The 19,993-nt window shown below is 52.2% G+C and overlaps 6 protein-coding genes across 6 annotated transcripts; 4 read left to right on the forward strand and 2 right to left on the reverse strand.

Annotated features, from left to right (window-relative positions):
* Positions 1 to 199: 199 nt before the first annotated feature.
* Positions 200 to 2,490, reverse strand: HER10_EVM0003646 (uncharacterized protein; the record flags this gene model as incomplete). The annotated part of the gene is made up of 5 exons (XM_035473312.1): positions 200 to 636; positions 718 to 1,024; positions 1,124 to 1,953; positions 2,016 to 2,281; positions 2,324 to 2,490. 5 exons carry the CDS (start codon positions 2,488 to 2,490, stop codon positions 200 to 202), a joined length of 2,007 nt encoding a protein of 668 aa, XP_035334819.1.
* Positions 2,491 to 3,725: 1,235 nt separating this feature from the next.
* HER10_EVM0011642 (urg3) lies at positions 3,726 to 5,430 on the forward strand. The gene is made up of 4 exons (XM_035481068.1): positions 3,726 to 4,009; positions 4,073 to 4,400; positions 4,461 to 4,634; positions 4,689 to 5,430. The coding sequence occupies exons 1-4, from the start codon at positions 3,854 to 3,856 to the stop codon at positions 5,324 to 5,326; spliced, it is 1,296 nt and encodes a 431-aa protein (XP_035335388.1). The 5' UTR covers positions 3,726 to 3,853; the 3' UTR covers positions 5,327 to 5,430.
* Positions 5,431 to 9,157: 3,727 nt separating this feature from the next.
* HER10_EVM0001589 (uncharacterized protein) lies at positions 9,158 to 14,858 on the reverse strand. Its single transcript, XM_035471333.1, has 2 exons — positions 13,559 to 14,858; positions 9,158 to 13,511 (listed from the first exon to the last, which is right to left on the reverse strand). Exons 1-2 carry the CDS (start codon positions 13,999 to 14,001, stop codon positions 11,657 to 11,659), a joined length of 2,298 nt encoding a protein of 765 aa, XP_035334657.1. The 5' UTR covers positions 14,002 to 14,858; the 3' UTR covers positions 9,158 to 11,656.
* HER10_EVM0003734 (uncharacterized protein) lies at positions 9,540 to 11,378 on the forward strand (the record flags this gene model as incomplete). The annotated part of the gene is made up of 1 exon (XM_035473398.1): positions 9,540 to 11,378. The coding sequence occupies one exon, from the start codon at positions 9,540 to 9,542 to the stop codon at positions 11,376 to 11,378; it is 1,839 nt and encodes a 612-aa protein (XP_035334827.1).
* Positions 14,859 to 15,197: 339 nt separating the features above from the next.
* HER10_EVM0007425 (tetratricopeptide) lies at positions 15,198 to 16,331 on the forward strand. The gene is made up of 2 exons (XM_035476981.1): positions 15,198 to 15,483; positions 15,541 to 16,331. The coding sequence occupies exons 1-2, from the start codon at positions 15,417 to 15,419 to the stop codon at positions 16,062 to 16,064; spliced, it is 591 nt and encodes a 196-aa protein (XP_035335084.1). The 5' UTR covers positions 15,198 to 15,416; the 3' UTR covers positions 16,065 to 16,331.
* Positions 16,332 to 16,680: 349 nt separating this feature from the next.
* HER10_EVM0006930 (tetratricopeptide) lies at positions 16,681 to 19,939 on the forward strand. The gene is made up of 3 exons (XM_035476501.1): positions 16,681 to 17,985; positions 18,034 to 19,146; positions 19,201 to 19,939. Exons 1-3 carry the CDS (start codon positions 17,082 to 17,084, stop codon positions 19,638 to 19,640), a joined length of 2,457 nt encoding a protein of 818 aa, XP_035335054.1. The 5' UTR covers positions 16,681 to 17,081; the 3' UTR covers positions 19,641 to 19,939.
* Positions 19,940 to 19,993: the final 54 nt, after the last annotated feature.

Consider the following 19,993-nt stretch of genomic DNA (forward strand, 5'->3'; position numbering starts at 1 on the left):
TTTGAAGAATTGATTAACTGGTGGGCCTACCAGCCACCTGGATCTTGGGCCTTTGAACAGTGCATCTTCCGTCTTTCAAACCAGTGAAACTAAAAGTTAATATCAACCCATCTCACCTGTAAGCGTGGAGCGCTTACAACACGAATTCAATGTCTTTTTTGGCTTCCACTATCATTCGCATAGCCTTGCTACCTAGATCTTAGTGTAGTGTGACCTCTATCATAGTTTCTATCATGCGCAGACGGTCGCCTATGTCCAGGCCTACGTAGAGTCCAACACGACGGTATGTCCCATCTTGCGCCCTTCCAAGAATCAAACCTTGTGAATTTTTGCCTAGACGCTGGTCATGATGATCTAGCGGACTGTCATCTTCTATCACATAACCAAGTATATGGAAACAAATGAACTCCGAAGGCAAGTCTTTCAACGAATGCAACTCTGCTCCAGAGTCGAAGCGCATTTGGATATGCCAAGGCGTGATGACTTCGTTCATACGGCTAAAAGCCTTGCCTCGTAAGGTGATGCATCCTGATACGACACCTCCATATGGTGCGACGTCGATGACAGGCTCCACTGAGACAGCGACCACTTCCGGCAATGGCGAGAGACCTATGCCGTCCGCCCGCGATGTAATTGCTAGCTTCCTATAGTCAACGAAGCCTTCGCTATCTAAAAGCGAGGGCATTTTCTTTTCCTGTTCAGATTGTGTATGTGTACACGAGTCAAGGTGGGTTAAGTCAGGCAGGTGCCAGACGACGGCTCCTGGAAAGCTCGCCCAGGACCAAGACGGCGCTATGTAGGAGGAAGACAGCTGCGGAGTGAGGGGCTTCTTTGGCATCCACAAGAGTTGTAGTGGGAGGAGATGCGTATTCCATAGCCCTGCAGCGTATGGAGATGTGTCGATATCACCCGACGGGTTGACCAAGTTCCCAAGTGTTTGGGCAACTCCTGAGATGGCCAACAGCCGGTCTCCAGGAACGGAAAGTGTCCGCTGCGAGAACTCTTCCACAATCTTGGACCATAGCTGGAAGATTGCTTCGAGAGGTGGATAAAGAATAGCATGAAGATCTGGGATTAGATGCTCGGGGTTTCTTGGGTTACAGCCATAGCTTTTGTTGCGGACGATCCTATCCCTGTATCCCACCCAGTGGCGGGTCTTGAACATATCATCCCGGAGTGATGCAGCACCTGAGCTTGGACCGAATCTAGTGGTCATACAAGCCCAGGATATCCGGCGAGTGCCAAAGGAGACCAACCGAGTGGCCAACAGAGACTCTTGCAATGTCCAAGCCCGGGTATCGATATGGTCAATCTCGTCTCGCGCCTCACCACGAAAGAGCTTCAAGCGTCTTTTGGACGAGTCGTCAAGGCGAGGGTCACCGGCAAAAGGGAAGTAGAATCCTACATAACCATCCGGTCCTGTCGTGTTAGGCGGGCTGAGGAATCCTTCAGAACAACTTTTGGCTACTGCCGCGGAAATTGTGATTATAGAGTTGGCGTAGTAATGAGCCATATCACCGACCTCTCTGGCTAAAAGGGCAGGATCGTTTTGGACAATGCAGAGGCTGTCGACCCAGAGGAGTTTTACACCCAATTGTCGGGTGACATGAATCGCGTCCCGTATAGTTTTGGGCAGGTTTCTGACTTCTATTCCTCTCTGATGTCGCGCCAAGTTGACTGTAGTGGTCTTGATGGTCTGGTCTAGGCCCCAGCAGTAGGAGAGAGCAACGTATGGATCAACTCTTGTGCTATGGGCTTGTCTGATACGGACGGTTTTCTCGTCCCCGAGGGACAGTTCGATGAACCGCAGAGGCCGAGTACCTGTTCCTTGTCGGCAAGACGGGTGTGATTCAAGGCATACCTGGAGTCGACGACGGATTTGAGCGATGCCGCTCTCTGAAAAGGTACCGCCATCTATGGTTTGCCCTACGGCATCATCCGCGCAGGGGTCATCTGTACAACCTCAGCAAGACATACTGATAATGAGCGCTACCGCCAATAGAAACTCAACTTACACGCGTCAGACTCAATGTCAAAAGTACCCCCTGTTGGACTCCAAGAGTAGTCGCTCGTCGACAGAAAAATCGAGCATTTAGTAGCGTCGGAGATGATTCCATTGACAGATTCAATCACCAAGCAAATCCTTGTCCGCAAGAGTTGCTCAGGCGGTGTCCTGGACTTCTCGATCTGTCCCCATATCCAGATGAAGAATGGACATCCTTCAGCGTTAGCAGCGGCAACCTGCCGCATGTTATGAGGCAAGAGGTTTCTCCACCTCAGGCTCCCTCGTTGGCGTGTCTTCAGTGGGTCACTATGTAGCGACACCCATCTATTGATTCTCTCAGGGGCAACGCTTGAGGTTGATATAAGAGCTGAAGCACAATGATGACACGTGTGACCCGCGGTCGAGAACGCGGGAAAATCGGCAGGTTGCAAAGATTCGCTGCGCCACGGGTGGGGAAAGTGTCGTTCGGCGTAGAATCTATCCATCTCACTGTCCGATTTGGTTGGATAATATCCTACTTCAGAGGATTCCAGGCAATATTTTTGAGGAAACGGAATTTAAATCGGGCTTGATTGCGAGATTACTGAATTTCCTAGACTCTACCGGAATTTGAAGAGCAGCCGGGAGAAATCTTTCAGGCGCAGCGATGGGTGTTTGATTGAAATGAGGCTGAATGTCCTTAGTCGGAGGCCGCCTGGCACGTGATCTTTATGTGACCTCTACTCGAAGCGTTTGCGAACATCATGAGTCACATACTATCGACTGAAAGTTCTGACTTTCATTGTGAGGAGTTGTGTAAAGATGGCTTCGATACCAGATAAAAATATTTCCTTCTCTTTGATCAATGTAATGCTGTGTAACTACAGAAGTGATAGTAAACGCATGACAATGTCTCTGTATAAATTATGCGTTAGTCTCTCTAGGTTAGGACAAACTTAGGCTGCAGCTTGTGTAAAATAACTTACGTCTAATTTGCTGGTGTGATTCACTTACACTGACGATATCTATCGGTGGATCCGCAAGGATGTCGGTCTATCGCAGGTTTGGCAAGTTGGGCGACCTTCTGAGCTTGCAATGTGAGCAAGAGAAAAAGCACCGTTGTGCTATAACATTGGTATACCATGAATTCATTCATTATGTTTCTTGTGATTTCCTTGGAGTGCAGGTTGTCACAATATCCTACTTCGTCCATTCCAAGCAGGCACCTGGGGCGACATTCAGAAAACGGTGTCTCTGTTCGCAAACCCTCCACGAAGAAGCGATATAGATACCTTCACCGAGGATAAGGAATCCAATTGAACTTGCAGAACGGAAGACATCATGCCATATATTAGTCTTTGACCTTGAGCACCATAGTTCCTGGATCCTGAATGACTCTATTGTGCCCCACTTGGGTTGGCCAAACTCTATTCTAAGCCGTGGGTGATGGTAACGTCAAGACATTAGGATCTGGGATTCCAGGTATTCCGTTGTAAACAATTGAACCAGAATAGAGGCTATGTTGTGGTTTAATGAATTACTTGAATGTCTTACTTTACAACATCAGACATCACTTGGCAGTCAAGCAATAGGCATTAGTGCCTGAATGCCATGCGAAGGCCGCCAGTACCCGCCGGCGCCCGATGCGGTGTTAGTGTCTCAGTGTTTGTCAGGCCGATAAGGCGCTCCGGGCGCCGTCGCAGGTGCCCACCGCCTCCTCAGTGACATCGTCGGAGCTCCCCGCGACTTCTATTAGATAAGTGCGGAGTCGCCCTGCTAGTCCTTTGTCGTCGTGCATACATCGCTCACGAAGGGTTTCTCAACACTTTCATACTAATTCTCACATTTAACTTATTCAGATTGATCACAATGGATTCCGAAGTCAAGTACCTTCTCTCCTTGCGCGCCATCCGGGAGCGCGCGAAGATCGTTGGGGATGTCGCTAAGGCTGGGAACTTGAGCCACTTTGAAGTTCGTGAAGATAAGCTGGATGAGGTGGTCGATTTCGTGGCTTCAGTTATCAAGGTCGGGGCTAATTCTTCTATCACTTCGAAACCTCGTACGGCAAGCCTAACATGAGCTCTCTAGCGTGACTACGGCCCGGACAAGTTCCATACAATCCCTCCTCACGGGCGTTGGCAACACTTTGAAGTCGGCAATGTGCCCCGCATTACCAACATTATAGAAGAGTGGAAAGCAAGTGGAAGCGACGAGACCGAGGTCACCCGTCGTCTTATCGACCTGTTTTTTGTCTCCGTGCTTTTGGATGCCGGGGCAGGTGATCACTGGCGATACAAGGAGCCCAAGACCGACCAGATTTATGAGCGCAGCGAGGGCATCGCCGTGGCTAGTCTCCACATGTTCAAAGCCTTGGCCTACACAACGTCAACTGACAAGGCCAACCCTATAGTCGATGGTAAGTATTGAAACTCTTAATTCAATATTGAAGACATCTGCTAATTACCATCACTCACAGGAAAAGGTCTGGAGCGCTTGGAGACAAGTGCACTGGCAGAGGGTTTCCAGGTTTCAGACAGCAACCCTATGCTGGGAGTTGATTCTCGCGCCGGTCTCCTTCGCAGCCTGGGAGAGTCACTTTTGGCCCATCCCGAAGTATTTGGAGCTGAAGGCCGCCCGGGCAACCTTGTCGGTGCGTTCCATCCTGCTGCTCCTGAGATACTTTCTGCGTGCTAACGACGAGTAGACTATCTGGTGAAGTCTGCCAAGGGGTCCTCCAAAATTGATGTGCTCTATCTCTGGGACATTCTCCAGACTCTTTTGATTCCTGCTTGGCCCAAGGATCGCACAACTATTGGCGGAACACCCATCGGCGATGCCTGGCCGTTGAGTACTTTACGCAAGGGAGCAGAGGCCGGCAGTTCCGACTCCCCTGCGGCTGGCATTCAACCTTTCCACAAACTGACACAGTGGCTCACCTACTCCCTCATGGTTCCATTCCAACGGGTACTCGGTCTGGAGTGGCTTAATGCTGACTCTCTCACGGCCTTGCCGGAGTACCGCAACGGCGGCCTGTTCGTCGATATGGGTGTTCTGGCACTGAAGAAGGAGACATTAGAGCGAGGCCTGAAAGCATCAGGCAGCGAGCTGCCCATGTTCGAGGCTGGTGACGATGTCATCGTGGAATGGAGGGCAATGACGTTGGTGCTGATCGATAGCCTCTATGGCAAGATTCAATCTCGCATGGGAGAGGGTGTCGAGCTGAGCATGGCACAGCTGCTCGAGGCAGGGACGTGGAAATCTGGGCGGGAGACGGCAGCAAAGTTCCGGCCGCAGACCAAGTCAAGCCCAATTCTCATCAAGAGCGATGGCACTGTATTCTAGAGCTGCATGGGATAATGGTGCATCAAGGAAGGGCGGTCTACTAAAAAAAGAGGGAGCTACATCCAAGCTTGCTTAGTCTGGTAGAGAGACTAGTCGAACCCGCATACCCGTGATTCCAATTGCCGGAACATGCTTTCTTCTTCAATACTAGTAGAAGGGGAGTGATTGGTCCTGGACGTGGACAAAGGAGGGGAAACCGGAAACCTGTGGCTTGTTTAGATTTGAAGATCGTCACCGTGGCGCGCACCGTCTCCAATAACCGTGGCGCTCCAATCCCCCAGATGGCTCAGCTTGGCTTCGTACCTTAGGCACGGTAGGCCAGCAACCAGAATAATATGATGCTACTGGATGCTTCTGATTATCCTTTGGGCATGCGCCTTTTCCTGATGCATCTTCTCTCCTGCTCGCCACTCTCATACATGAGGTCAAATTCCGTCCCAGCATGAAACTACCTATTCGCGACCTTGTTTACTCATTACGCGCGACAAATGCGGGGGACTTTGGATACCAGTCAACCTATGATGTTTCTTGTATCAGGGACGGCATCCGGGGAATCGGCTGCGGGCTCGACAATGTGCACTGTCCATGTGACACAGACGGGCAGGAGGCCATGACATTGGTTCTGATATCATGTCTGGTTGAACGCACACCAGTGAACATGCCGAGTAAGTCTGACAACCAATTAGCATTTTCCTACACCATCTGACACCTTGATCTTAATAGGAGCTCGAGATGCTGTATCGTCAGCCTGCACTCATGTAGCTAAGAGGAAAAGTCCAACCTCGGGGCCCTTGTCTACCTTCAGCATACCAAGAACCGTTGAAGTTACCGTCGAGCAGCATGTATCGGCAAGAAACGCTTCTGTGAGCCAACAAGATCAACTTGGTGATACAGTATCAACGAAGAGTGGGATGTCGACTGGAGCCATAACAGGCATCGCCGTCGCAGTGGTTGCGGCCGTCCTCCTGATACTAGCCTTGGTGTACTTGGGACGCAAAAAGAGGAGGACCATTTTTGAAGAGGCTGGGTACGGCGGCGGGACTGCAACTGAGTTAACCGGGAAACGCAGTCCCATGCATGGGACAGGAACAGAAAGGACCATATCTCGAGAAGCACCATCGTCAGCTTACTAGCTCAAGAAATCTTGTAATCGGGTCGATCCAAGGGACTTCCTGGACTGGAGGGCGTCTTAGTATATCGATGGGCCGGTTCCTTCATTGGGGTAATGTTGATAGGGCGACTAGCAAAGGAATGAGGGCGGAAACAGTATTGGAATCTTAAAAACAGACCTGAGGACAAGGCAGATAATTGAATAATGTTCAATGAGAAGCTACACTGCCAATCAGTACCGTGCCTTGCAGTCTTGATATAGGGGTTTCAAATGAGTCCAGTCAACCAAAACCTGGACCGGCAGCCTGACAGATAAGCCGGGTTGTTGTTTTCTATTAAAAAGACATAGTTCTGAGCAAATCCTCTGTGGAAATTGCACGACGTATAACCTACAAGCTGCAAGTCACCAAAATATACGGTATGTTTATAGTCTCAAATAGACGAAAAGCGTTGGAGCGCAGTTCCAAAAATGATGCTATGACCGTGGCAGGGCTCGAACCTGCGACCTTCTCGGGATCAAGTGCACATACTTGTGAACGAGAAATCATAATCCACTAGAACACACAGCCGAATGGCGATGGTGGGTATACGGCCGTTCTGGGTCTAGGAAGCTGCAGGTCTCCGAAGTGGATAACTGCTCGTGATCCGTCTTGGTGTTACGACCAAAAGAGAGGCTTCTCATCGTCTGCTTAACAAATAACATGTGGGAAGAGGTTGCGAATGCGTAGTATTGAACGCCAGAACTCGTGATGCTTGCTGGCGCGAGACGCGTGTTATTACGCACCATGCGTTACGTAAGTGTGACAACCTCATAAGTTGACTCTGTAGCTTCGAGAAATCGTTTGGTCCGATTGGTAATTCCATGTGCGTGTGTTAGAACCTATGAGAAAAGGAAATTTGAACTGCTTATGCCGTAGCGTGTGTGACAAAGTTGAACCAGGTCTATTCTTATCCGAGTGACATATTCGCCTTTGAGACATATCAGTCTGTACAGGACAGAAGAAACTTACAAAGTGCAGTAGAGGTTGAGCGCAACATCAAGTTGGAGGAATTAGAAATAGAGAGTTGTAGACTCTCATCAAACTCACAGCCTTCAAAGATAGAATCCACTCGGGGCCAAGGTCCAGGTGTTGAGGTCAGATGTGAGTGGTTGCAACAAAGACATCTGCTCATGCGGTGGTGGTAGATTAATGAAACAAACCAACCGATAAAGAAAAGTTGCGATGCCATTCTCGGCGATATCTCTGCCGATCATGACGCTTCCGTGTAAGCTACTTTGTTTAAAGTCCTTAAAGTCGAGGATTTCTCTTTTTTGAATCAATCCGCATATGTAGCTCCTTTACATCTATGCGACCTGCAGTGTGCAACGATTTGTCATTGTCAATCGTAATGTGTCCAAGGGCTCTGGTAGAACCAAGCATATGGTGTTGCCGTCTTGGAATAGTATCAAAGCTCATATGCCAACTCGACGACATGAGTCAGAGAACCGCATCAGAGAACGCTGACGAGATTTTGTCCAGTCAACTGTCCGACAACACGAATGACTGCAGGATATAATGCTTCAGTAATACTAAGATAATATAGTCGGAAATGGATGTTTCAATTTAACTTTCAGCCCTGTAGACCGCCAAGTACACACGAAGCCGAATGAAGCCAGTTTATGTCTATCCTTCCCACCTTTAATCGAGCGCTTTCGCGACTTTTGATTAGAGAGGGCAGATAGCCTCAGCGCACAGATCCGAGACCCCATAGAAATTGCCGAACCCAGTAATTCTCATGTTCATAAATCAGACTGGTTATTAATTCGGTCTTCGGCTTCCTCTCAGGGAATCCGCGTATCACGCGGGCCCGCGACAACGTCTCGAAGTCCGCTCCCTGTCCGTTTCCACTAACGACCAAGATTTCGTATGTGAGTGGTTTTGATTGAATCAAAGAAGTTGTTCATTTACATGCAATAAGTTTCGGACTAGGATGCTGTATCATGCACTCTTATATAGGTTGATATGGGGTAGCAAACCTTCGCAAGTTAGCCAACCTTTTTTCTCTCTTCAACTCAAACTACACGTCATTCATTAAACCTTTCACCATGTTTCCATCCTTGTTTTCTTCTTTAGCTGTTCTTACCACCGCCCTCTTGACGGCTCACGCCGCTCCGATGCCGGCATCGTGTCGCGCGACATCAAGTACTCTGGCCGGCATGGGCATGTGCTTCGAGCCCTCTGTGGGGTGCAACCCAGGTCAGAGGTTCGGAGAGTACATTGCGAGGAACATCCGACACGAAAAGGGCATCTGCACGACGACAGTCGAGGTGAGTTGACTGGTAGACTTGGTATCGGATTGAATGCTAACTTGTGGACAGTTCACTTGCTGTACAAAGTGAGGTGTTCATTAGGAGGATGACAGTAGTGCTTGATGCAAGTATCATCTCTAGGGAAATCATGTACTGCTAAGGATGCACACATATTTGCTTGGGAGTTCATTGAGGATGAATCAATTTCATCTCACTTTAATTTTCTGCTTGACATCCCGTCTATCGCATTCGTCCGCCATACCCCATCGCAGCTACGGTGTCTGCGTCATTGTGAGACAGTCACAACTAGTAATGAGATGCCTCAATTTACGTGGCGCAATGGCATTGCCCTTTAGCTCTAACAAGGCGGCGACCTTAAGACTGATAGAATTTCTGATGGAGAATCTGGACAAGGTTGCCAATAACGCGTGGGTAGAACGCCACAAAACGCATATTTCCATTTCCATGTCCAATGACTTTGGACGTCGTCTTATCGCGATGCAGTGTGATCCATGTTCATTGGCTCTGCAGCCTCTGAACCCTGGTCGGTGGTGGCGATGCCCTGCTTCAGCTTCTAGCTCTATGCACCGCCGGTAAGGCGCATCCGGCGCGTGCCGTCAGCGCCTACGGCATGGGGTCAGCTCCCGCGGCTTCGCTTTCGTACGACACTCCTTGATGGTATGTCAACCATGATATAGGTACCGCGACTTCCCCTAATCTTAAGGAAGGCTCTGCCAGAGAGCTTCAAAGCCCAGCAAGGCAACTCCAACTAAAGCTTGCAAAAATGCAATATAAACACATCAACTCACGCTCATGATCTCCGCCGTCGCAGCCTATCTCCTCCTCTCGCCCCCCTTCGCAGCAGCGGCCCCTCCCTCATCCACGACCAACTGGGCTCCCGAACCAAACGGTCGCGGCACCTTCGGCCTAATCTGCTCCTGCGTCCTCACCCTCACGATATGCGTCTGGACGGCCCTCCACCTCAACGTCCCCGCCGCGCGCTCCACCCTTCGGAGCCGGTCGTTGGAACGGACAAAGTGGGTCCTGTACGGCATCTTCGCGCCGGAGCTCGTGGTCGCTACGGCGGCGGCTCAGTATATTGTGGCAAGATGGCTCAAGAAAGAGATTGAGAAGGATGCTGCGGATCGGAAAGGGAGTACAGGGGCAGATGGAGTGCCTGTCGATAGGGAGGAGACGAGGGCGTTTTCGAGGCATACGTGGGACATGACGCAGTGCTTTTACGCCGTGATGGGAGGGTTCGTCGTCAATGTGCCGTCTTCTGAGGTCGAGACGGCGCTCAGGAGAGTGACCGTCACGCCGGAGGGTATCAGGCTTTTATCCTTCATCGGCAAGCTGCCGCAGATTCACAAGTCGCAGATCCAGGATAAGAGCAAGGCGGATTGGATGGCCAAGTCGCTGGTGTGCATACAGGCCGGCTGGATGGTCGCCCAAGTCATCGGCCGCCTCATTAAGAAAATGCCGGTCTCGCTGCTCGAGATCAACACCTGCGGGCACGTTGCTTGTGCTGCCCTGCTTTATTTACTATGGTGGAGCAAGCCCCTGGATGTGCTCGATCCCACTGTTCTGGACGAGGGGAACGAGGATGCCATGGCGTTGATGATGTTCTGCTCGTCGATGAGCGCTGTTAACGGCGTAACTGAGATCCGGTGCTTCATGTACATACCGTCCGAAGACGTGGGCACGGAAGGGGTCAGAAAGGAGAACAAGGACAAGATTCTCATCACGACCCACTTGTCCATCGGCTCACCTGGCACCAGGGAGCCCTCTAGGTTTCTCGGCTTCGACGTCAGTAACCTTCGTCCCTTCTCGTCGCCTGTGGACGTCGACATTCAGCGGAAAAGAGTATCCCGAACCGCATACATGTACCACATCGATCAGGCGAAACCGACGGTGTCCCCGGAATGTCAACAGACATACTTCGCTTCGCCTTACACCCAGCTCAGTCTCCGGCACGGTACGATCTATTGTCGAAGACTCTTTGCAGATGTCCAGAGACACGAGAAACCTCACATGCCCGTCAACCCAGGACGATTGGCACAAGCTGCGTCAGCCGCAGATTGTCTCTGGGCAGAATGCATTTCCCGGCCGACGTATGCTCAATTCTACTTCACCTCCGTGCCGACCGTTGGCGTGTTTCTCGGCGAGACGGATTACTTCGTCCCTTGCATAGTCAACTTCCCGTCCATGTCGAACCTCGGGCTAGGCCAAGTCAACATCCACCGCGACGTCCTGCGGTCGGTCCTCGCTCTGACGGCAGCAGCGTACGGCGGGCTCCACCTTGCGGGCTGGCTCGACCACTTTCCGACGACAATTGAGCGGACTCTCTGGCTGGCTGCGTCTTTGGTGATTACATCCTCGGGCGTGGTGCTGTGGATCTTCTTCCTCGCTCGACAGGTTTGGCCGCGGTTTGATATGTTCATTTCTGGTGCGGCGCCGGGGGCGCAACTGGCAGGATCGACGTACCAGAAACCTTGGATGAAGAGAGCAAAGTCGTTTGTTCTTTGTTTTGTCCTGTTGCTATTTGTTGTGGCAAGGGTCTTCTTGGTCATTGAGGCGTTTATCAATCTGCGCGAGGCTCCTGCGTCGTTGTATGAGACCCCGGAGTGGTCTGATTTCTTTCCGCATTTCTAGCGAAAGAGGTGATGGATATTTGAAAGCTGCACGCTGTGATCAATATCGTTTCCCAGTCTTAGACTAAGTTGCATAATTCAGATGGCAGGAAGAGATGGTAAATATTGTATTGGAATAGGAAAATGGCGTATCGGCCAGTGGTGATGATCACGTCGTATTGACCAAACGCCTACGTGCAATCGTTGGGTATCTTCTGATATCAATGTAGATCTTAGGTCAACATAGGAAATGCACTGCTAGTGGGCAGCAAAAGTGGGAGCAAAGAGAGTATCAGCGCATCAAGTCTTGAACTTCCACCCCTCAATAAGTCGCGCAAGTTTCATGTGACCTTTCTGTCTAGCAAGGCCTGCAGCAGTGCCTTGGCGATACTTCGCTTTCGTTTTATAGTCTTGAAGAGACTCGAAGACGGCGCTGGCATGAACCAACCTCGCGCCATGTTGTAACAACAGCTTCACTGTTGCGTACTGACCCTTGACAGCCGCATAATGCAGCGGTGTTGCGCCGTGATGATCGCGCTCACGAACATCTAGTCCAAGGTCTATCAGAAGCTTTATCATTGCGGGATGCGCTGTGGCGAAGAACATCAGGTTCGCCCCTGACATTGATCGAGCTCTGAGGTACGCTCCGGCGGCGAGGAGAAGTCGCACAGTGTCGAGATGCCCTGCCCTCGCGGCAGCGAAGAGTGGGGTGAACCCTGGCCAGGTCCTAGTATCGAGGTCGACGCCCGTACTGATCATCGTCGCAAGCACGTCGTTTTGTCCGTAGTGGGCTGCAAGATGTAGCGGCGTCATGCTGGAGTTTCGCAACAACGGGGTTGTAAGGTCTGCACCACCTCGGATGAGGGCGATTGCAATTCGCGTGTTGCCGGCTTTGAGAGCTTGGCATATGATTCTCTCTGCTCCAGGAGCGGAGTGGTCTACCTCAGCACCGACCTCGATCAGGAATTGAGCGGCTTCGAAGCATCCCAAGTGCATCGCGATCGTGAGAGGCGTCTCTCCATGTTCTGTCGTTGGGTCAATCTGTGATCCAGCTTTGAAGAGAAGTTGCAACACCTCGACTCGGTTCTTATGGGCTGCCATGTGAATGGGTAGGTACCCCTCGCTACCGGTAGCATCAAAATTAGCACCGCGAGAGAGGAGAAGCTTCATGGTGCGCAAGTCCCCAGCTGAGGCAGCCGCGAGCAACGGAAAGTTGCCCTTCGAGCTCGGCAAGTTAACGTCAGCTCCGGCCCCTATCAGCACCTCAGCGATATCAGGACAAGCTGTAGATATTGCGTACGTCAAGGCGGTGTGCTCATTGACACGTCGGTCGAGGTAGGCGCCCTGATCTGATAGGAACTCCGTCATCGGGCTGCTTCTCATAGATATGGCGACATGGAGCGCTGTTCTGCCATTTTGTAGTCGGGCTTCCAGGTCCGCACCATATTCGAGAAGCTTTTCGATAGCGTTGAAGCGGTAATTTTGAACAGCGGCTATAAGAGGCGTTCGTGTTCCCAAATCCCTGCGGTCGACTTCGCCCCCAGCGCGGATGAGCACCTCCAAGGTGTCATCGTCTTTGGCTGACATGGCGGCGTAGTGTACTGCCGAGCACCCCAGCGTATCGACGGCATTCACATCTGCACCGAGTTCGCACAATAGCGAGACGACCTTCTCGGAGTATCCATACTTGATTGCCGTGATCAAGATTGTGTCGCCCTCGTCTCCTCCGCTCTCGAGATCTGCTCCGGCGATAGCTATGAAAGTTACTAGAGATGGAATTTGGCGATTCAAAGCTCGACGAAGAGGGCAAAGTTTCGAGCCAAAGCGAGGCGCATTCGGATCGATGCGCTGTAACAGGAGCTTCACCACGGCGGCTTCGTCTCCACGATCGATTGCATCGTGTAAGTCTTTTGTTGTTCTCATGCTCTGCTTGTATAGTATGCCCGGCGGTGGTCTGAGTCTCTTCAAAGCCGAACGAACTTCGAAGGAATCATTGACGGGGGTGATTTCTGCCTCTGGCCTTGGTCGCGGACCGATGGTCGATAGACGTAGTCGACTGCCTTTGTTGAGCACTGCCGGGCTGATCGCACAATCCCATGACACTAGGCGGGATGAGTGCATGAATGTGGAGTGGTTTTTGGATGTCACATGTTCGCTGTTTTGGTGAGCAACGTCCGCACAACTGGTCCGAGTTTGACATACCTTGGAACACAATTAAGAAGAAATGTAAGAGATTGACGGTTGGTCTTTAGCTGGCGTTGAATTTGCCTGAGAGAGTCTTCGTTCCAAATGATGGTGATTTGCCCCGAGGACATGTCGACAGCACTATCGCTCGTCGCCGGGCGAATTCGCGTACTGTAGAAGTCGAGAGACGACAAATCTGTGTTGATCGAGTCCAAGGCATCCTGGCAGGATTGGTCGAGAAGGACTGGATCGAAAACGAGGGTTTCCGGTATCGTTTCGCGCAGGTACTTGAATCGTCGGAGAGCATCTGTCACAGCGCGACATTCTTTGGCGAGATCAGACAGGGTCACCGGTGCCGTATTGAGGCTATTGGCAACAGTACTGTATCGATCGGTAAGAAGCTGTGATGTGCGTATCAGGTCGGCCAGGCTGGTGCCGGACTGGCGTCCCGGGGAGTCCATGACCGGTCACCTTAGCAGGTGGACATTTCTATGCGGATTTCCATCAAGGTCGGAGAATAGGCCCGTCGGTCTTTGAAGTCGGGAGGAAATGCCCTCTTTTAGGTTGGATCACAAGAGGGATGACGGGGAAAGTTGTCGCGGGGCCAGGGAACCGAATCTGGCAACGGCCCATTCCTTCAGCAAACCAGTACCAAACGGTTCGCACCCAATACGGTATTTGGGGCGATGCTAGCCAGGGGAGACTATTGAGTGCAATTTGGCGAGATGAAGAACAGGCGAGCCCAGAAATCCGGGAGCTTGTCAGGGCATGGTGGTCGCGCTAGGACAACGACCTCTCGGGAAGATTGTTCAAGATCGCATCATTGAGGACGGATAGAACATACGTTGGTTGGAACCACGGAAACACAAAAGTCGAAACACGCCAGGCTCATTGCTTGAGGCGGTTATATTGAGATCAGCCGGGAGATGATGGCCGGCTCGTCGTGGAGGTGGAAACAGCACTTGATTCCCACGGCTCCATATTGGTAGGGTTGCAAAGGACAAACCTTGACATGCGCTAGACGTGGGTAGGGATAACTGCATCGTCGTCCGTGTGTTTCCCAGGGGTCTGGATGGCATCCGTGGGTTGATTCACCTTGAAGCAATGAAGCCAGAAGATGCGGTTGACACTTGTCAGAAAGCACCGTGGCGAATCCAAGACTGATTTCGCGGGGTTGAAGATTGCTATTTATTGCGTGGCTTCTCGAACTATCGAAATCTGACAGGGCGCTAAAGTGCAATGTCTGCGTGGCTTTGAAGCAGAATGTCTTGACTGTTGGTGCTGGGTCTGAGCGGGCACACGTGGGTGGGAGGTCGAGAAGTGGGAGTCTGGGAGAGAGAGACACAGAGACAGAGAGACAAACCAACGACGAAGAAAGTTGATCCCTGAATTCCCACATACCTGGGAGCTTGGACCATATCGTGTTGATAGGTACGTTTCCGTGAAGCTCAGGCCATCCGTTCCGCGCCGAGGATCTTCCGCTACGACTCCACCAAGACCGGCCTAAATGATTCGATGATTTGAGGTGGGTCATCAAACGTAGAAATGATTGGTCCATCACCAGCACCCAGTCGGAGCTCTTCCAAAGTTTCCCGTCCTCAGGAATACGTACCGCTAGATGTCCCCAAGCTTCCACTCAAGCTTACCTACGGCTTTCCGTCGACGTAATCGAGTTTGCGGTGGTCACCACATGATAACCAAGTCTTTGGAGATTTTGGATCTCTATACGTGCTGAGCAGGGACACCTGAAATCGCTATCCTCCGAACCAAGCGTATTTTCACAACAATATCCACGCTGGCGAACATACTCTGGAAGAAAGAGTCGTCATCCGCGACGACCGGCGCAGTCCCCTCCAACCCCCCGACTGGCGACATCATGACCCAACCGCCGGCCCAACCCCATCTTACACCACAGTTCTGCTTCTCGACAGGAGCTCTGAGGGGTAAGCTGGACCATGTTCGTGGACTGCTAGATGATCGACACTAATGTACTTCTGAAGACTTTCTAAGGCTGTCTCGTGCCACGGTCGACGACTCCATCACTCAAAACCTCAATGCGCTCGTAACACCCGCGCGAGCCGGCTTCGACCCTACCTCGACCTCACAACGAACACCGCGATCCTTCCCTCGACAGATAGACTCGCAAGCATGTCAGAACTTCAAGGACCAGGTGCTCTTCCCGACATGGCATGCGCGAGCTGAAGTCCTGCACTATTGCGGAGTGGTGGCGACAAGCCCAGACCCAGACGATCCGGAGGCTCTGTTACGGCAGATTGAGGCTGCAAAGGACAAGGAACGAGTTGTCAACGAACGCTTGGATCCATACTCTGGACGGTTCTTCCCTCGTGAGCCCCGGACGGAGCAACTCGCGATGCTTATTCGGCAGGAGAAGGGCGTGGAGAACATTGTGCGGACAAGAACGTGGGATATGGTCAAGCAGCGATGCGGGGAGTCGGCAAATACGTGGGAGGAGGCTCTCGCGGGTTGGCGCTCAAGAGCTGCTGGGAAAGTCGATGGCCAGTAGGCCCTAGACTGCATCCTTCTCAGCGGCTGTACCACTATTGTATAAATGTACACCACATATTGTACCAACCTTGTAACATAACGCCATATGAATAACGATAGATATATACAAAATAAACACCAAAGTAATATCAAGCCATTTGAAGTTCGGCCGAGAGAGGAAATAGGGCAGAGGAGCAAAGACCGCAGAGAACGAGAACTCTTGCGCTTTGGGACCCTAAAGATGATACGAAATTAGGGTGCTTCAAGGTATCTCACCATGTCACGAATCATGGCATGCAACAGAATTGTAATGGAACACGGAGCTGTACACTATTCCTTTCGTCGAGAAACTTGATAGACCGTCCCCCACCAAAACGGTGGATTGGCCATTACTGAGCGGGACGTGCGCAGAGCATGCGGCCACTGGTGGTGCGATTTCGATGCGGTGAAAACGGACCTAATGGGACCGGACTCATTTTGCCCCGCCAAAAGCCCGCCGTCCCGCCAAACGGTGAGGTCCTGTTATGGTACGGACACCGTGGTGGCGGTCGCTGCAGGGCGAATACGGCGCGCACTGAGCCCCAAGGAGGGCAGCCAGCTCAGCCTTGGAACATGTGTGTGGCCAGAGTCTTCCATCCAGAATCCCACCCGTTTACGTCGAAACCTTTGTGAATACTTGCAGCTCCGTCCGTGGACTCGCACACGACCAATCTTCCACTTTCCACCCCACGCTCTCGAAAAGATACGAGTCCTCGGTCCCCGACACAACCGACCTCTACTCTTTGTATCTTATCCGCCTTCTACTTTTATTTCTAGCCAGTAGCTCGGTTCCGTCATACGACTGCAGCTAGCTACCCCTCCTTGACCTCCGAGGACCCCTCCAGACACACTGCTGCGGACCAGCCTTCCGAAGAGTTTGCATCTCTAGCGACTTTTGGGATAGTTTCAGCCTTGCGAAACTCACTTCTTCCTCGACGACTCGGCCTTCTTTTCTTCGCAGTGCCGGCGATACGATCCCCGGCCCACTACCGATCCGATGCCGCAACCTCTCAATTCGAAAGAGGCTTCCCTCTTTCGCGCCGTCATCCGCGCCTATGAGGACAAGCAGTACAAGCGCGGTCTCAAGTCCGCCGACCTCATCCTCAAGAAGAACCCCAAACATGGCGACACAATGGCCATGAAGGCCCTGATCATGAATGCGCAGGGTAAGACAGAGGAGGCTTTCGCTCTGGGCAAGGAGGCTTTGACGGTGGACATGAAGTCGCACATCTGCTGGCACGTCTACGGCCTGCTGTACCGCGCCAACAAGAACTTCGAGGAGGCTATCAAGGCGTACAAGTTCGCTCTCAAGCTCGAGCCCGAGTCAACGCAGATCCAGCGCGATCTTGCCATTCTTCAGGTGCAGATGCGCGATTATGCCGGATACATCTCAAGCCGCACTGCCATGCTGCAGGCCCGTCCCCAGCTGCGCCAGAGCTGGACTGCGCTGGCTATCGCTCACCACTTGTCAGGTGACCTGTCCGCCGCCGAGAACGTCCTTACCACCTACGAGGGAACGCTCAAGTCCACGCCCTCCCGTAGCGACTACGAGAACTCCGAAGCCGTCATGTACAAGAACACCATCATTGCCGAGCAGGGCGACTACCAGAGAGCTCTCGAGCATCTTGAGAGTGCCGCTAAGCATAACCTTGATAGGCTCGAGTATTTGGAGCTGCGCGCCAAGTACCTGGTCAAGCTGGGCAAGAAGGAGGAGGCTATTGCCGCATGGCAGGCTCTTGTTGAGCGCAACGCTGACCGTCCTGCTTACTTTGAGGGTCTGGAAAGCGCACACGCCTTTTCCGACAGTGATGCGGCTGCTAGGAAGGAGATTTACGAGAAGTACGCCAAGAAGTTCCCCCGTTCAGATGCTCCTCGCCGCCTACCCCTGAACTTCTTGTCTGGTAAGTGTTCGTTCATGTCTTTGTACTCACAGGTGCTAACTCGAGCAGGTGACGACTTCAGTGCTGCAGCAAAGGAGTACTTGACGCTCATGTTCAACAAGGGTGTTCCGTCGACTTTCGCTAACCTGAAGCACCTGTACTCCGACTCTGCCAAGAAGGAGGCCCTCGAAGCTCTCGCCCAGGACTACCTCAAGTCGAGCTCAAACTCGGAAGCAACCAACGGCGATCGCTCAAAGGGAGAGGCCGCAGCTCTGTACTTCCTTGCCCAACACTACAACTACCACCTCAGTCGCGATCTCACCAAGGCTCACGAGTACGTCGACAAGGCTATCGAGAAGGTCCCCGACAGCGTCGACTTCACCATGACCAAGGCTAGGATATGGAAGCACCAGGGCAACCTCCAAAAGGCATCTGAGACTATGGACAAGGCACGCACTTTGGACACCCGCGATCGTTACATCAACACCAAGGCTGCCAAGTATCAGCTGCGCAATAACGAGACGGAGCAGGCGTTGAAGACTGTGGGCCTCTTTACTAGGGCGGACACTGTCGGTGGCCCTCTCGCGGATCTCCTGGATATGCAATGCGTCTGGTTCCTTTCCGAGGATGGTGAGGCCTATGCTCGCCAGGGTGATGATGCCTTGGCCCTCAAGCGCTTCCACACGGTTCACAACATTTTCGACGTCTGGCAAGAAGACCAGTTCGATTTCCACAGCTTTTCCCTGAGAAAGGGCCAGATTCGTGCCTATGTAGATATGGTCCGTTGGGAGGATCACCTCAGAGACCACCCCTTCTACTCACGAGCCGCTTTGGACGCCGTCGCCATTTACCTCAGGAGAGCTGACCGCCCCGCAGCGAACGGCGTCAACGGTGACGCAAACGGCGACGATGCCTCCGAGAGGAAGAAGGCTGCTAAGAAGGCCAAGAAGGAGCAACAGCGCCTGGAGAGGGAGGCGGCCGATCGTGCGGCGAAGCAAGATCCTAACAAGGGCAAACCCGCCAGCGAAGAGCCCAAGAAGAAGGACGAGGACCCTCTCGGTCTGAAGCTGTTGGAGGCCGAGCCCCTCAGCGCGGCGATGCGATTTGTCGCCCCTCTTCTGCAATTCAGCCCGCAAAACATCAACGCCCAATTCGCCGGTTTCGATGTTTATCTGCGCCGAAGTAAGTCCGACCACGGGAACACTACCCTTTTGAATAGTACTAACGAGTCTACAGAGAAGTATGTTCTTGCGCTGCGTTCTCTCAACGCCGCCCGCGAACTTGATGCTTCGCACCCCGGTGTCCACGAGCGTGTTGTCGAGTTTGCTCACGTTGTGCGCCCGGCACTCGAGAGCTTGCCCACCAAGGTGCAAGAACTAATCAAGTCCGAGTTCACTCCCCCTGCCGGTGACTTGAAGAAGTACAACGAAGAGTTCCTCTCGAACAACAAGGCCAAGCCCACTCACATCGTCGCGGCCCTCAAGACACGGAGAGTGCTTGGAGAGGACAGCGCCAAGGCCGAGGCCGACCTTGCGAACGTCGTCAAGGCTCCCGATGCCACCTTTGAGCTTGCCACCGAGGTCTACAATCTCTTGAAGGCGTGGAGGAGCAGTGAGGCGGAGACACTGAAGAAGGAGGCGCACGCGAGGTGGCCTGAAGTAAGCCTCTTTGCCTAGGAGCGCAAGCCCCCGCCTATGTCGCCAATTCGGAGGATATGGAACCAGCTCAGGCGGAAATAAAGGCAGGGTTGCCGGTTTCAATATTGCGATTTGTGCAGTCAGATACCCGAACAGTGGGAAAGCGTTTCCAAACGGTCATGGGCGGATTTGTTCCCTCGGTGATTTGGAAGCCATGGCTGGGTAAAGGTCCGGGCTCTGGACGCGTGCTTCGTTGCGGCATGTGTCGAAATCAAGGACATAGTTGCATCATCAAAAGTTGTGATAGAAGAGAGAAGGCTACAAAAAAAGCGTACGAGACTCTAGATTTCGTCTGAGCAGCAGCAGCACCAACTTTTATTTCGTGATGCCTT

The sequence above is a fragment of the Colletotrichum scovillei genome (assembly GCF_011075155.1).
Source record: "Colletotrichum scovillei strain TJNH1 chromosome Unknown Contig00004, whole genome shotgun sequence".
Classification (NCBI taxonomy): Eukaryota; Fungi; Ascomycota; class Sordariomycetes; order Glomerellales; family Glomerellaceae; genus Colletotrichum; species Colletotrichum scovillei.

Coding starts and splice junctions, on each gene's coding strand:
- HER10_EVM0011642 (XM_035481068.1), top strand. CDS start 3,854: ATGGATTCCGAAGTCAAGTACCTTCTCTCCTTGCGCGCCATCCGGGAG. Junction 4,010..4,072: donor TCGTGGCTTCAGTTATCAAG/GTCGGGGCTAAT, acceptor TGAGCTCTCTAG/CGTGACTACGGCCCGGACAA. Junction 4,635..4,688: donor CCGCCCGGGCAACCTTGTCG/GTGCGTTCCATC, acceptor AACGACGAGTAG/ACTATCTGGTGAAGTCTGCC.
- HER10_EVM0001589 (XM_035471333.1), bottom strand. CDS start 14,001: ATGGACTCCCCGGGACGCCAGTCCGGCACCAGCCTGGCCGACCTGATA. Junction 13,512..13,558: donor CTTCTTAATTGTGTTCCAAG/GTATGTCAAACT, acceptor TCACCAAAACAG/CGAACATGTGACATCCAAAA.
- HER10_EVM0007425 (XM_035476981.1), top strand. CDS start 15,417: ATGACCCAACCGCCGGCCCAACCCCATCTTACACCACAGTTCTGCTTC. Junction 15,484..15,540: donor CTCGACAGGAGCTCTGAGGG/GTAAGCTGGACC, acceptor GTACTTCTGAAG/ACTTTCTAAGGCTGTCTCGT.
- HER10_EVM0006930 (XM_035476501.1), top strand. CDS start 17,082: ATGCCGCAACCTCTCAATTCGAAAGAGGCTTCCCTCTTTCGCGCCGTC. Junction 17,986..18,033: donor ACCCCTGAACTTCTTGTCTG/GTAAGTGTTCGT, acceptor TAACTCGAGCAG/GTGACGACTTCAGTGCTGCA. Junction 19,147..19,200: donor CGATGTTTATCTGCGCCGAA/GTAAGTCCGACC, acceptor ACGAGTCTACAG/AGAAGTATGTTCTTGCGCTG.